The sequence below is a fragment of the Callorhinus ursinus genome, unplaced genomic scaffold (genome assembly GCF_003265705.2).
Source record: "Callorhinus ursinus isolate GAN/ISIS: 27379988/994484 unplaced genomic scaffold, GSC_fseal_2.0 scaffold5, whole genome shotgun sequence".
Classification (NCBI taxonomy): Eukaryota; Metazoa; Chordata; class Mammalia; order Carnivora; family Otariidae; genus Callorhinus; species Callorhinus ursinus.
This window is the reverse complement of record NW_027397067.1, coordinates 46,791,066-46,807,110: the sequence shown is the minus strand read 5'-3', so window position 1 is coordinate 46,807,110 and position 16,045 is coordinate 46,791,066. Positions and strand designations below refer to the sequence as shown.

General features: G+C 45.1%; 1 protein-coding gene across 2 annotated transcripts in view; it reads left to right on the top strand.

Moving 5' to 3' along the window:
• The window catches only part of SNX31 (sorting nexin 31), a 57,152-nt gene that overhangs the window by 20,591 nt on the left and 20,516 nt on the right, over nucleotides 1–16,045 (top strand). Inside the window, exons 5-9 of one of the 2 annotated variants that reach the window (XM_073893048.1) lie at nucleotides 511–621; nucleotides 4,474–4,564; nucleotides 5,538–5,625; nucleotides 8,884–8,953; nucleotides 14,704–14,796. In XM_073893048.1, the coding sequence (XP_073749149.1) occupies nucleotides 511–621; nucleotides 4,474–4,564; nucleotides 5,538–5,625; nucleotides 8,884–8,953; nucleotides 14,704–14,796 (453 nt within the window). The remainder of the gene's footprint in view (nucleotides 1–510; nucleotides 622–4,473; nucleotides 4,565–5,537; nucleotides 5,626–8,883; nucleotides 8,954–14,703; nucleotides 14,797–16,045) is intronic. The other variant, XM_073893049.1, reaches the window with a different exon arrangement.

Sequence of the window (16,045 nt, the reverse complement as noted above, 5' to 3'; positions counted from 1 at the left end):
TCCCCTTGCAGAATGCATAAGTGCAAGCAAAGCAGGACTGAGCTGGGGTGCTGGTCCTCAGCTGGACACTTACTCACAAGAGAGTGACATGCTTCCTCATTCCGGCCTCATGGTTTGCACACTTCAGATTTTTGCTATAGCAGAATCATAAATTATTGCAGATTATGGACTTTTAGGGATGCCTGGAAATATTCAAAATGAGAATTAAAATTTGAGATGCCCCAGGGTCACATGGATAGGTTGTTGTTTTTTTTTCCCCCTAAAATAGATGCCTTATTGTTTATTTGGAAATTATTCAAGCTGCATGTCATTGCTTTGTCTTGGCTTCTCCACACACCTCCTTACCCCACCCTGCCCCTCAAGACAACATCCCCCAAATCTCTGTAGTCAGCTCTGTGTGTTTCTGGATACCGTATGCCCCGAGGGCCCAGGGAGACGACTGACTGTTCCCGCTCCGGATGCCCCATGGAAGGGACTGTGGGGCTCACTGGACTTTTCCTTTGCTTGCAGGACACATTTAACATCACCACCAAGACAGCCTCTCTGGATATATTTCTGCCAGATGGAAGGAATATTCCAGTCGAAATTCTAACATCAGATACTGCTGAAAGAGTCCTAGAGGTAAACTCTGTCTAAACTCCAGAACCAAATTTAGGAATCATTCTGTTTGAAGGCAGGAACTAGGATAAGTTACCTTCCAGAAGCTTCCTCCTTATCATTTTACTCTGGATGACACATCTGTTGAGATGCGGGGATTTTCTGGAAGATGGACCAAGGAATCTGAGCTGCAGCCAGTCCACTCTCCTGGTGGACATCAACTTCCCAGACATCTTTTAGGCCCTTCCTAAGGCTGCTGTCCATCACCTGGGATTCAGCCAAGGATGTGCCCTGGAAATATGCCAAGTGCTTTATTATGGGATGCCTCATAGTTGGGAGCAGGAAAGGGAGTGGAGTCCAGATGAGTCTGAAACAGGCCGTACCCAGGGTAGGCTGGTGACAGGTTCTGTCAGAGTGACAAAGGAACTCTTAAAGGCTAAGAGTTGTCCCTCCTCCCCCACAGGGAAAACCCCTGAAGCTAACATGCCAGCAGGTCGAACTCTGGCTCCAGAGGGCCAGACCTGAATTCTAGCTGGTTCTGTGAAGAGTCTGAGGACAAGACCCAGAGACTATCCTCCCTGTCTTTAGACGGCGGCTGTTACCAGCTCTGTCCCCAGGGCCTTTTCTCCCTCCCCTGGGCATCAAGGGGACACCAGCTTCTCACACCCACACACTGTTCCCAGGTCCTTTTCCTTTGGAGGGTTTTAGTTCTAATCCTCCAGAGAAGTATGTGAGGGAAAATATAAAGTTATAAACAGGTGGGTGTCAGAAAGTTTCTACGGCCTTCCCAAGGACAGAACGTTCTTGTGCTGGGGACATGGTACCTGACACCTTCTGGGCAGGAAACAAGCCCTCCCTGTTGCGTTCCCAGCCCGCGAGCCCACCTTCACCTGAAACCGTGGGGTGGGTGGACAGCCTCTCCCTACATCATGGCTCCTTGTTCTAGCCTGGAGATTCAAGTTGGTCCATGCCCTCCTGGTCTCCAAAGAGCGGTTTTGTCCCCAGACTAGGAAATCTCCCTTCTCTAGGGTCTTGGCTCTGTCCAAGAGTGATCATTTTGGACCTTCCTTCCTATGAAAGTCACTGCACACAACCTTTTCTTGGCTCCTGTACAGCTGTCCTGGTTGAACGGGTTCAGCGGCCACCTCACCGCCAAGGCTATCCATTGAGAAGTTACCCTAGGGCCCCCCCTCATTCGCCACCCCCAACCCCCCGAATCCTACTGACCTTGTGTCCCAAGTCTCTCTCCTAATAATTCCCTTCTTCTCATTTCCTCCTCTCCGTCCTCACACCCTTAGTTTGAGTCCTCATGTCTCAGCTAGATTTCTATAGCAGCCCCAAAACCAATCCCTGCTTCCAGCATTGCCCATCTTCAATACTGACCTCCAGAATGACCTTTCTAAAAAGACACTTAATGCCTGAGGGGATTTATACAAAAAAACCCAAAAAACCAAACCTCTCAAATACAAAAACACTGTTCCCTAAATTGCCCTCGTGGGACCTGCACAGTGAGAGACTGACACATCAGTGAGGGCGGGGGACAGTAATAGGAGGGCGGAGGCCGCGACCACGGACACCTCCAGGGCCAGGCCCGTAACGCAGGGGTGCAGATGAGGGACGTGAGATAATTTGGGAGTGGTGGGGCCCGTGGGGAACTGGAGAGCCCCTGCCCTGCCTGACAGCATCCTTATTGACCTACTTTTTGCATACTGGGCTCACTGGCCTGATTAGACATATCTGCAGCTGAAGTTGGCTGCCCGGTGGGAGTCTGGGGTCTCCTCTCTGCTGGGGTTAGGGCAAGAGCTGAATTCAGATGGCAGCACTGCCACGTCACAAGCTCTGTGAGTTTGGATAAGTTGCTTAACCTTTCAAGACAGTGTCTAAATAATTACAGAAATAGCTCATGTTCCATCAACAGCGGTGGTTATGGTTATTTCTCATTATGGTATTATTATTGATGTCAAAGAGAGTGTTGAGTCAGTATTGAGTAGAGTAATAAGTCTAGGGTTCCACAATACCATCATCTATTTTACCCGGGTCCCCTTGTAACTAATAGCAAAGTTTAACGAGGTGCGTTTGTGATCTCAGAAAAATATACTTTCCCTCTTCTAATCACACCGACTTGTGAGAAATTCAAACCGCTGACACTGACATCATTAACATCAGGTAAGTTTACCCGGAGGTTCTGGCCTCGAAGTGGTGGCGTTTCTATAAAAAGTAAAGTGAGCAGTTGGCCAGGCAGACAGGTGAATTCTCTTCCAGGGGCTGGGAACTTCTCCAGCTTGCATAAAAATGTAATTTAAATTTTATAATTGAAAATCATTGTTTATATCTCCTCAAGCATACTCGCCCCCACTCTCCACCTCACTGCCATCCTGCTGGGCTCCTTAAAGAACCAACAACAAGCTAAAATCTCGTTTTGGTTTTTAACTCATTTGCACTAATGCGGTTTTATTGGTGGTGGTTGTATTTTGAAGTATCCTTAACATTTGCTAAGAAGAAAATATTACTGTGTCTCTTTTTGTCGATGCTTACTCCTCTCAAAAGAAGGTATGTGTGTTTATGTTTTTATAAATTATAAAAGGCTTCTCCATCCCCACCCCCCCCAACTCCTTTATCTGCCCTGGCACTTAAGCTTGCTATGTTCACTGAGCAAGTCAGAGAAGAGAGAAATCCAATCTGAATGGACATGGATCACACTCTGGGAAAAGATGTCTTTGCAATCTGTTGCATCCCAGCACACCCTCACCGCTGCGCACACAGGAACACCGGGCTTTGGTTTGGAAGTTTTGCACGGGCATGGGGGTGGGTGAGGTAGAAAGGTTAGTGGGGACAAGCCTTGAGTGAACGTGTGAAAAGACCCCAGGCTCTTCTTTATTTTCAAAGCTATGCCGAGAACACCCACTCGTATCATCCACCTAATAGGACTGTCTCATGAGGTAATTTACAGATCTCTGACAAAAGTACCCCGTTGAGCCTCGTATTTGCCACCTTGAGAACTTGGAGCCATGGTTAAAGCATCAGCTCACACACACGGCAGGAAAGGTGAAGCCTCGGGTGTCACAGAGGTGATCTAGTGAATTCAGGGTGTGCAAGCAAAGAAATCACTCTGGAGCCCGGGCTTCAAGAGGGAGGGTCTAAGTGGGTGAAGAAGGGGAGAGTCTGTGGTAACATGGACATTCCCGCTAAGGGAAGGTGAGTTACTGTAAGACATGATGAGGTTCCAGCCTCATGACCCACTGGGAAAAATGAAACCATTGGAATGGAAGCCATTTGACGGAAAGGCCAGAGAGGAACATGAAATGAGAGCAGCCTGTGCCTGGGATCTGAGGTTTCACTGAGCAAATGCCATGCAAATTAGACTTGACCATCACAGGAGACATCAGACAGAGGCAGGCCCAGGGGTCAAAGACCGCCGGTAGCTTGAGCACTTTCACCTGCCAGCCAAGGGGCGGGGCACGTCCCTTCTCCCAGTGTTGGATAAGCCAGCCCATAGGAAGGTGATCTGGTGTGGGGGCCCAAGCAGCAGATGTCGCAGAAGGACAGACAGACATGGAGAATGGCTGCTGACCTCCAGTGGGCTGTAAAGACCAAATCCTCTGGGAGACACATCTGCATCCAAGATGGAACAACAAGCCTTGGCAGAGGCCAGTTCATGTCCGTTGTGTTGGGGCTGATTTTTATTTTCTTTACTCTATGTTTTTAATTTCTAAATTTTCTAAAATTAGTATTAAAGTTTTAGATTCAGAAAAGATTCCTTTTAATGTTGGCAGCCCCTTAAAGCCCCCTCTTATCGACGTTTACAGGCAACTTCAAATCCTGCACATCACCGTAAGCTTGGTGGACACTCCTAACTTTTCTTGTCTTTGGTTAAAGGTGGTGTCGCACAGAATGGGACTGTGTCAGGAGCTCCTGGGCTACTTCGGCCTCTTTCTCATTCGGTTTTGCAAAGAGGGCAAACTCTCTGGTAAGGAGAGAAGGAACGCAGGGCAGCCAGGAGCCGGGGAGGGCCGGTGTGGGCGGGCACTCAGCCCACAGGATGCAGAAGATACAGCCAAGGGCGGGGCGGCGTATGGGCCTTACCACTGCTCTCAGCCCCTGGATCAAAAGTTGGGGGGGGGGGGGGATGAGAAGTTGTGTCTGTGTTCAGGGTGAGCTGGGGATGAGCAACTCCCCAGAGAGATGGCATGGGCAGTAGCAAGACGTCAGGTCCTTCCAGCAACTGCACTTGGTCTTGTGCTTGCCCCAGCCCCAGGCCTAATGTCCGTCTCACCTTGACCCTTGCACCCTAGCCGCTGACCACCAGCCGTCGCACAACCCCCTCAAAAATGGAGTGTTAGACTCCAGGTGTCAGGACATCTCATCACACCATCACTTCTCCTTGTTAAGGAATGTTGGCTATAAAATGTGGATGCTATAAATAAGTTCTCAGATTCTTAAAACACACGTAATGAGGTAGTGAAAGAGAACGGTATGATTCACATCACTTTTGCATTTCTCTACAGTGTATGTCTAAGACATTACAAGTTATTTACTTGTGAAATGGTATCGGTTATCTGAAGGCAGTTTACATATGTTCTCAAGAAGCTGCAGAGAGGTGGTCTTGAGTTGGATGTTAAGGGGTTTGTGTGGCGGCTTGGCCACTGAGATCCGCGGTGTGCTGGCGAAGGCACCAGACCTCTCTGGACCTCAGGTTCTTCTTCAGTATCACAGGGTAAAATATCCCCTACTAAAGGTGTTGATATTTTATGAGGATCAAATGCTATTCATCTTTTGAAGGAATTTCAGAAAGTTAAAAACGGTGCACAAATGCAAGGGAATATTATTGTTGTGATTTTATTCTTTCAAATGGTAACGCTTTATTTTCTCATTTCAAAGCCTCGGTATGTGAACTCTATGTGCTGTTTCAACCAGTAAGACTCTTTTTCCCCTTTCTCTAGTCGTGAAAAAATTGGTGGACTTTGAACTCCCTTATGTGAGTCTTCGAAGCGCTGAAGTGGAAAACTGCAAGGTCGGACTCAGGAAGTGGTAAGCATTTATGGTGATGGTAGGTATTTGAGGATGTTCCAGATTCCTGCTGAGAATTTGGTGGTCTCACCCTGTCTGCCCACAACCTAACAGCTAGAGAGGGACCAGGAACTTGGAGACAGTTGAGAGGAGAGCAATAAAGAAGAGAGAGTAGAGAATGAACCAGAATGTTTGTCCTAAACAGTAGGATGTTGAGGATGACTTTCACTGGTCTCCAGTAAGTACTTGAGGGATATTGTCATGAAGATGGTGGCCATGGAGGCAAGGCTTGAAAAGCAAGTGCTGTTGGGGTGGGGATCGAAGCAGGAATGATGAGAAACTGCAGGTTGTGGGCTTGCTTTGGAATGGGTTATCAACTGTATTAATTGACGAAATTTGTTGATGATTACAAGCAGGTGCAGTTCATCTGTTGAACTGTGTGGTATTCCCTAAAGGCCGAGAGTGGACTCAGCCAACTTGCAGTGAATTTGAACTCTTAAGTATTCAGCTTACATTCCTGAAGGATTCCAACAATAAATGCATATAAACTAGGGCCAGCCATACTCCTAGGTTGATTGAACACCTTGCAGAAAATACTACCCTTTCCCCCAGAAACAAGAAGCCCTACGGAGAGCTAACAAGCAGAAAATAACAAGAAGCACCCTGGGGCGCCTGGGTGGCTGAGTAGGTTGAACATCTGACTCTTGATTTTGGCTCAGGTCATGGATCTCAGGGTTGTGAGATAGAGCCCCACGTCAGGCTCCATAGTCAGTAGGGAGTCTGCTTGAGATTCTTTCCCTCTGCCCCTCCTCCCATTCTCTCTCTTGCTCTCTCTCAAATAAATAAATCTTTTAAAAAAATAGGAAGCACCCCACATATATCCCATAACCTGTAGTTCGCAGTGTTTATTACCATGGCTGTATTGGATGGCTTCTTTGGTTCCTTCTCTCCCGGCCCAGCTATTCTGTAATCTGAGCACAGAAGTTTTATAGAAAGGCATTTTGTAATCTAGGAATAGTAGGTATCTTGACCTCGTGATGCCTTGCTTAGAGCTCCAGTCTGTGGTTTTGAATTTCGGAAGGATATTCTGGGCAAGGCTAAAAGTTCATATACTGCTATTCAAAAGTATTCTGAGAAACTCAAAATCTGTGGCATGGAACCCTGAGAAGGGGAAAAGGAAAAAACCCTGAGCAGTTCCATCTAAGTGTTTCTGGAAGCTGCTTAGTATAACAAGTGGCTGAGCATGATTGTTCCTGGGATCAGAGTATGTGAATCTAAATCCCAGCCTTCTCAGGATTTAGCTGAATAACCTTAGCCAAGTTACTCAAGCTCACTAAGCCTCAGTTTCTTTATCTGTAAAATGGGAATAATAATAAGAGTCTACCTCAAACAATTAATATGAGGGTTAAATAAAATAATTCCACATGCTCAGCAAATTTTGGTCTTGTTTGTTACTGTTATACTGAGGATAATAATGATAATAGTAATAATAACAACAGAAATCCCTGGGGCTTATACTGTTTTGCTCATGGGCTCTCCAGAGAACTTGACATCACAGAAGACATGAGGATTCTGTCCCTCACCTTGAAGCCTTAATTGGAAATTGGGCTTAGCCTATGTCTTCATTAAAGAGGTATATTCTAGATCATCAGTGCAAGAGAAAATGTCATTCACTTGTCAGCGTCTCGGATCCAGGCAGGTTGCCTTTGCTTAGGGGAACTGTGAAGAAAGGAGGTCCCACTCCAGTTGTTAGAGCTGAGGGTCAAGTCACCCGACGGGGAGAGCCTGGGGTAGGATCCTGAAGGTGACTTGTCCTCTTTTTAGGAAAAGTCTAACTGAGTGGGAGCAGGGAGGCTAGCTTAGCTGCCCTGAGCTGTGGGATTCCCAGCATGTGAAACATCACAATGAAGCCTAGCCAGCATTTGGGGGATTTTTCTCTGTCTGTGAATTCTCTGGTGCATCTCTCCAATTATGATATGGTTCCTTCCAGACCGGAGGGAGCCCACCCTGGCCTCTCAGAGCCCCAGCGTGGGATGGGTCTGGGGACTGTCTAGCTCTGATGTAACAGTTGCTATTCTCTGCCATGGAGAATAGGGTGTATGTGCAGCATGCACATTGGCTAAATAGAATATCACGGAGTGCTTCCGTTGCTTCTCCCCCAGGAAGAAGGTGATCTTCAAGTCACATTTTCATCCCTTCCTAACGTATGCCAATCCCATTGGTCTGTTAACCATTCACTTCTAAGTGCAGTGACTCTACTTACGTCTGCCTTCAGATTGGTTTAGACCAGCTGCAGTGGATCGTTTCCTGACCGTTTCCGTCCATTCTCAGCAGCTCCTGTGCTTATACAGGAGCTATGATTTCAGTTTATCCTGGTGATCCTGGATCCGTTAGACAGACATGGAGCCCTGCCATTTGCAAGTCACTTTGCGAAGGTCCAGAGGGGCAACTCCAAATAGGATGCAGCCCCGACATACCTGGTATCAAGATCAACTTGAGGAGAGCAGTGATCAGGACGAATTCAGAGTGCTAAGGAAGCACAGAGGATGGAGTTGAAGCCTTGGGGAGTGGGGACCAGAGGATGCCAGGGGAGGCAGATAAGTCAGGGATGGAGGCTGGGGAGGGCGGTGGTCTTCCAAGCAGAGGAGAGAACACATGGTTGGAATGTAGAGTGCGAGGGAGGGAGGTGGGTCATAGATGGAGCTCAAAATGAAAGCCAGGTGTCCCATGACGGGTACCATGGAAGGGAGCAGGATGAGTGATCTAACTCCTGGGACTATGAGAGTCCAAAGATCACTCAGGAAAGAGCACTCAGCTTCGAATGCAGAACCTGAGACTGAGGGGGCCGAGGCTGAGGCAGATGGCCTGACAAAGAAAGCAGCTCGGGGGGGAGACGGGGGTGGCCTGGGTACAGGGCAGTGATACAGATGTGGGTACGGGGCTGATGAAGACACCAGGTACTGTGGGGTGGGGAGAGGGCATCCACACTGGGGACTGACAGTGGGGCTGAGTGTGAAAGGGGCTGTGGACCATTTTCCGTCAGCTTTATTGTTTGGCATCTTGACTCTCAGAGTCCACCAGGCAAGAGCTTACAGTGTAAAGAAAGTAGGAGACAGAGAGGTGGAGGGACAAACCGAAAGTTAGGCGAGGAGACGGGTGTTAGGAAGGGGGGGAGCTCAGTTTAAAGTGTAGGGGGCCACCACTTCAGAGAGCACTTTCTCCCAGGTGTACCCACCAGCCGTGTCATATAAATGAACTTAATGCTCCTGAATCACACAGGTACATGGACCCATCCCTGGACTCCGTGCTGATGGACTGCCTAGCAGCGGTAGATTTGATCTATATGCAGGTGAGGGTGACCGAGGACTCTCAAAACATCAGATGTTCTTGACCATTTGAGATTGAAACCATTAGAAAAAATTTGTAATAGCTAAGAATTCTACCTCCATAGCTAGAAGAGGGAGAGTCACAGAGACAGAAAGTACAATAGAAGTCATTAGGGGCTAGGGGGCAGGGAGTTATTGTTTAATGGGTACAGAATTTTTGCTAGGGATGCTAAAAAAAAATAGGTATAAGAGAGTGTAAATAGTTACATGACATTATGAATGTTTTTAGTGCCACTGAATTGTACACTTAAAAATGGTTAAGAAGTGGGGCGCCTGGGTGGCTCAGTCAGTTAAGCGTCTGCCTTCGGCTCAGTTCATGATCCCAGGGTCCTGGGTTGGAGTCTCGAGTTGGGCTCCCTGCTCAGCTGAGAGCCTGCTTCTCCTTCGGCCTCTCCCCCTGCTCACACGTGTGCCCCCCCTCTTTCTCTCTAAAATAAATAAACCTTTTAAAAAATGGTTAAAATGATAAATATTATATGTATTTTACCACAGTAAAAAAAAATTTAAAAGAAGCAGAATTTAGAAAGAAAGTTCTACCTCCATTTTAACAATCTCTCTGAGTTTTCTAGCCAACACTCCATCATCTGGGCCAATTTCCATGAGCTTAGAAATGATGTCCCTCATAATCTAAAGCTACATGTGGTCCCTAAATCTCATTTTAGCATCATCTTCTTTTTCCCTGAGCTGACAAGCAGCGTACCTGCCCGCAGGGCCCGCTTCAGGGGTGTGTAGCCTGTGAAACAGCACTGGGACCCAAGCTCAGATGGGCCCCACACTTGTTTAAGATGCTGCTGTCGCCATCTTGAAATCCTTAATTTTGGAACAACAGACCCCACATTTTCATTTTGCATTAGGTCCTGCAAATTATGGTGTTGGTGCTGCCTACCCCGGTGCCCTAAGCCCCAGAAAGTACATTTAGAGTTTGGCTCTGCTCCTTTCCCGGACTCGGTGGTGAAGGTTCTACTGAGCAGTGGGACGGTCAGTGGATGCTGCCTCTGTGATACGTCTCCAGTTACCCCCCAACCCCCCTCTGTTCTCCTGCCTCACCAGCCCCCTGTTGCTACATACACGATGTTTCTCCATGGAATTGGAGTTATCACTTACAGAGAAAGGCAAAGACTGGGTACCTGGTGGCTCAGTCAATTAAGCGTCCAGACTCTTGGTTTCTGCTCAGGTCATATCTCAGGGTTATGAGATCGACCCCACATCAGCTCCATGCTCAACAGGGAGTCTGCTGGAGACTCTCTGTCTCTCTGCCCCTCCCCTCGCTCACTCTCATTCTAAATAAATAAATAAATAAATAAATAAATAAATAAATAAATAAATAAAATCTTTTTAAAAAGGCAAAGACAGTGGCAGAATTCCCTTTTATATTCATAAAGCAAAGGCTCATCTTTGAAGAAATGACCACACTTTCATATTATCTTCTAAAGCAACCAGCAGTTGCTTATGCACCCAGAGAGAGGGAAACTGCTCGGTGTTTTACTAAGCTGTATGCAAAAGAACTGCCTGGCACAGGCCAAGCAGGGCAGCCGAAGGCAGGAGAAATCACCAAATGCCTCAGAAGAACTAACAGTAATTACCAGCTGGGGAAGGTGGGCATGGCGGGTTCACGCACCATGCACCAAAGTCATAGGGCACTGTGCCGCCGTTTCACTGGCAGTGTTTTTACTTAGTGTCTCACAAAATCATGGTACCAGAATCCATGTTATCTTCAGTTTGACCAAGTAGAGCATCACTGACATCTGTATTTTCCCCACTAGACTACCAGCCCCATGCAGGGACCTTGGCTTTTCCAACGCTGGGTGCAGCACTTGGACTGAGCAGACACATGGAGCCCAGTGGCCAGAATGTCTATAAGGGGTCACAGCCCTAATGCCCACTCCTTCTTATGTGACTTTTTTTTTCCAGATTTTATTTATTTATTTGGGAGAGAGAGACAGAGATAGTGAGCAGGGAAGAGAGAAGAGGGAAGAAGCAGACTCTCCACTGAGCAGGGAGCCCGATGCGGGGCTCGATCCCAGGACCCTGGGATCATGACCTGAGCTGAAACCAAGAGTCAGACGCTTAACTGACTGAGCCACCCAGACACCTCTCTTCTGTGACTTTTTAAGAGACCAAGGCAATTTAATAAATCATCTTCACAAAGCTCTTCTAAATTCTGAGGAGGCAAATCAAAATATCACTTATTAAATGTTTAATGTTCACTGTCATAGTTTAATGGCTAGAATATAGTTTTGAGTTCATTTCTTATACTTTAATTAAACCCACGTTGCGTGAGTTGGAACATAACTTGCCGTTTTAAATGCTTACTGAGGCTCATTGCTGTTCTACCCCTGCTATTATAGCATGTTATTGGTTGTGCCTGGTCTATTTGATACCACGTCCTTGGGGAGAATGCATCACCCAATTCTACTATTGTTCTGGTGGGAAACAGAGTCTTTCTGGCCTGGTTTCCAGGATACGTTGTGGTGAGAAGTAGGACCTGCCAGCATCATCATAGGAATTTTATCTGTCTTCATCAAGGAGTTGTAAACCAGAGAGAAATGAACCGTATTTCCTCTGCTTATAGCTGGAAAAAAAAAAATGGCTTTACAGAAAGCACACTGAATTCAGTTTCGAAGATGCGTTCTGTCCCTTGCTCTGCGGCAGGCTGTCTCTCCGTGTGATCTGGGGCCCGCCACTTCCTCCTGAACCTGGCACTACAACATCCCCCTGTTGAGCGATGAGATTGAATGAACAGTTTCTAAATTCTCTCTCCACCTGAATAGACTGGTATTCAAACTATAGCTCTTTGCTTGGCAAAGTCTTCAAAAGATTGTAGCTGACATTATAATCATCTGTGCCATTATCATCAGTATTCTCACTGTTCACTGAGTCCATGCAGAGTTACCAAGAAGTCAGCCCCAGGAAGTCATGACCACCATTGTGGTCTCTTTTGGTGAAACTCTTCTCAGCTCCCCTCGAAAGAAAATGCCTCCCTCCCTCTCCACTCCTGTGGTATTTTGTTTATACCCTCCATTATGGTGCTTCTCACCCAACCTTGTAAATACCTCTTATATACCTATTTGCCTAACTAGACTCTGAATGGCCCAGGGCAGAGACTGTCCTGGAAGCTTAGGATGTGTGAAGGTATGAGAAGCAATCATCCTTTTAAATAATTAATGCAGAAAGTTCTTTGGAGTTCTTCCGATAAATAACGGTGCCATCATAATTAACTATTAAGGGATACCCTTTTGATTTTCCTAAAGCAGGTGTGCCCCATGACGTCCTAGGAGCCAAGTGGACTCCCACATGTTCCCTTTCTTTTTCTTTTTTAAAATTTGAGTAACACGGCGCCTGGGTGGCTCAGTTGGTTAAGCGACTGCCTTCGGCTCAGGTCATGATCCTGGAGTCCCAGGATCAAGTCCCGCATTGGGCTCCCTGCTCGGCGAGGAGCCTGCTTCTCCCTCTAACCCTCCCCCACCTCATGTACCCTCTCTTTCTCTCATTCTCGCTCTCTCAAATAAATAAATAAATAAATCTTTAAAAAAAATTCGAGTAACATTAACAGAATGGAAGATTGTATATAAAACTATAAATTTTCTGGGTTTTCTCAAAAATATTGAGGCTTGGTCAGTTCTGGGCCTGCATTTCAGCACCACTGGCCAGTATGGTTAACTTTGTACAAATTAGAACAAGGGGTCTCTTCCTCCAGGCCGGCCTAACCCTGTGTCAGGGCCCGTGGCGCGGGGAAGGGAGCATGGGTTGACCGTTAGCTTCCCCAGAGCCCCATGGCCCGGTGCCCTTTGTGCAGAGCCTGGCCTACCTGCACAGGCCCGGCCTTGCTCTGCCGTGCCTCCACCAGCGGAAGCTGAGTGGCTGATGCCTTTCTTTATGTTCCTCACTGCTGTACCCTCTGCAGGGGATACGAGATATGTGTGTTTGAAGCTCATGAAACCCATGGCTTAGGTGATTGCACTTGATTTTAAAAAATTAGTTTCTACATCAGTCTCCAGCAGCCAGTCTTTGGGGCCAGAGAACTGAGCAGAGCCATCTGTCTAAACTTGACTCTCTCATTGTTAGAATGAGGTCCTGTATGTCATGTATTTGATGACTCGTGAGCCCATAATCAGGGTCAAATCTTTTCAAAGGTAGTGAAACAAAAGCAGTCCGTTCCTGCTGATGTAGGGCATTTAAATCTCTGTGTCTGAGAGTCCCAGGTCCCCTAATGCTGAATGACATATCTTCAGTGAGTCTTTACTGTCGTGATTGCTGTTCACCTTCTTTCTTTAGCCACGCTTTCTCTTTGATATCCCTGCCCTGTGATAACAGCCCTTACAGGACTCTGCCACCAAGTACAATTCAGGAAAGAAAAAGGTGTTCCGTTCTTCACACCCACATTGATTCCATTCAGGCATGGTGTCTAGGTTCAGTTTTGAGAATAGTTGGTGACCCTGAGAAGGTCTTGGGGAGGGTAGGTGCCTACATGCTCAGAATTCAGTGGCTTGGGCAAGGGCTTGGTGCAGTGGCCAAATCAGGATTTTAACCCAACTCTTGCCACTTACTTCCCAGGTTATCTCAAAAGCCATAACCTCTCTGGACCTCAGTTTACCCATTTGTAAGATGGGGGGCTGTTCCTACCCCACAGAATAATTTGGGAACAGTCAGTAAGAAAACCTATCTACAACAGGTTCTCAACAAATACTAATTATTTTTCTTCTCCTCTCTAAACCCATCTCCTTTTCCCCCAATCTAAATAGCTAAATCAAAACTTTATTCAGCTCTTCATTCTCTGTTTGGGGATAAAGCATAACCAATAACACTGAGGGATGGAACACGTAAGCTTACATTCAGATTAGGGTGTAAATAAGTGCCTGACAATTGGCAAAGAATTGTTGAGTGTTGGCTGTGTGTAAGACCTTGGACAAGATACACTGAAGTGAAGGACTCAAGGTTTTCCTTGAGGGGTTAACAGGCTAACTGAAGACCAATGGAAAACTTCTTTTAAATCATGATAAATAAAAACAGCACAGGCTAATCGTACCAGTTTAAATCCCATCAGTTCTATATGGAACTTCCTGTTGCCCTAAACCCTTGCTAGCCCTGAATATTACATATATTTTAGTCTTTGCCAAGTTGAGAGGCAAAAAAAAAAAAAACAAACTGATTACTGGTGAGGTTAAATATAGATTGTAATTTGGAATTCCTTTTTGTTGATTGCTGATACATATTCCTTGTTGACATTTTCCCTATTACTTTACATGAATAATACCAACTTTTTCCCCATATATGATGCAGTCATTTTCTCTGGTTTGCCATTTACTTCTTAGTTTTGTTCTTGATGGTTTTTATGTACAGAAGTTTTATATTTTCATGAATTATATATTCCTTTATATTTAAAAATATTATTCCTTACCTCAAGATCAGAATTTTTTTTCTGAATCTTTTTTTTTTTTTGAAACAGCTAAACCTTTATCTGGATTTATTTGATTGGGTGGCATGGGGACAGAGCTAACTGTATTTTCTCTCCCAAGTGTGGCCAGTTGTCCCCAAACCATTGGACGATCTCTTCCTACACCCACTAATTTAAAAAGTAACCTTTATAACATGCTAACTCCTTATATATGTCCACTTGGGTCTGTTTCTATAGCCTTTCATACATGAGTGTGTTTTTGCCAGATTAATTCATTTCTGCTAAGGTTGCTAATCCTACAACCTCTGTTGTTTTAAGGCAGTTCAGGACTTTGAAAAAGAATGGGCCAAACCCACACAGACGCAGAGGCAGAAATTAGAGGCTCTGCAGAAAGAACACAACCAAACCAAGGTAAATCAGATATTGCACCAAGAGAAATCCCTTGGAGGGAAGTTAAAGAAACATATTAGAATTGAGCTGTTTCTTAATTTATAAACCCATCAACCACTAAAAATTGGGTTCTTTTAAAAAATGAAAATACCATCATTAATTTTTCTGATTATATTATTTAAAGATTCTGAAAAATACAATAGATTGTGGTGACCCCTTTGCCCACTTAATATAGATCCTCAGCATTTTTTTTTAATGACCACAGAGTATCCTGTTTTATAGTTATCATTTAGCTAACCAATGTCTTATTATTGGAAATCTGGTGGTTTCATTTTTGCTGCTATAAATCACTTTGGCAGTGAGCACCATGAGGCCCAGGACTGTATCTAATTTACACATACCCTGTAAATTCCCAACACCTGGAACGGTTTCTGGCTGAAGGTCTCTGAATACTGCAGGCAGCATCCTGTCTTTGCGTACATATTCTATTATTTCTTAGAATATATTTCTAAAAGTCCATTTTTAAAGTTCCATAAAGACTGTACCAACTCACATTCCTCCTGTCCCCAAGCAGTGATACAAGCCTGACGAACAAGGCATATTTTAACAGAAGAAATGGACTCTGCTTCATAGTGTTGTCTTCTTTATCCTTTAGACTTTGCTAGTGGTCACCACTTTGCCAATGTTCACTCATTGATTTTAAACAAAATGCAAACAAAATTTAGAGGACTCATTTATACCTACATCGACATAGAAAGTAATTCTTAAAAAGCTCAGATAGTTTGAGAATTTTACTGATGGGCAGGATAAGAAAAGGAAAAAGCATCTACTGCCATGATTTAATATTTTCCTTCCTTGGTATTCTGCCTCAGGTTTGTCACGAAAACTTTGGGGGTCAATTTCAGTTATAGTGCTTATTTTGTTGGATGGAATATTTAGATATAATCAGATACATCAGCTGCTTTGGGTACAATTACAGATTCTAAGTGCATTTCTGCTCCCTAAACTTTTTAATTTAATAATTTAGTAAGAATATTGTTTTTACCATGTGCTATACTCCACCAAAATTTGTATTTGTATTTTTGACATAAAACAAATTTTATTTTCTATGATGAATGTTTTACCTGATTTTACCATACTATTTGTAATAGTCATCTTTAAAAAACTTTACTTTGAGTGCATGAATTAGACGGAAAAAAAAAAAGAACTGAACCATGATTCAAATTAACTGATATTCTCTTGAAGCATCTAAGGATACTGACATAAAAAC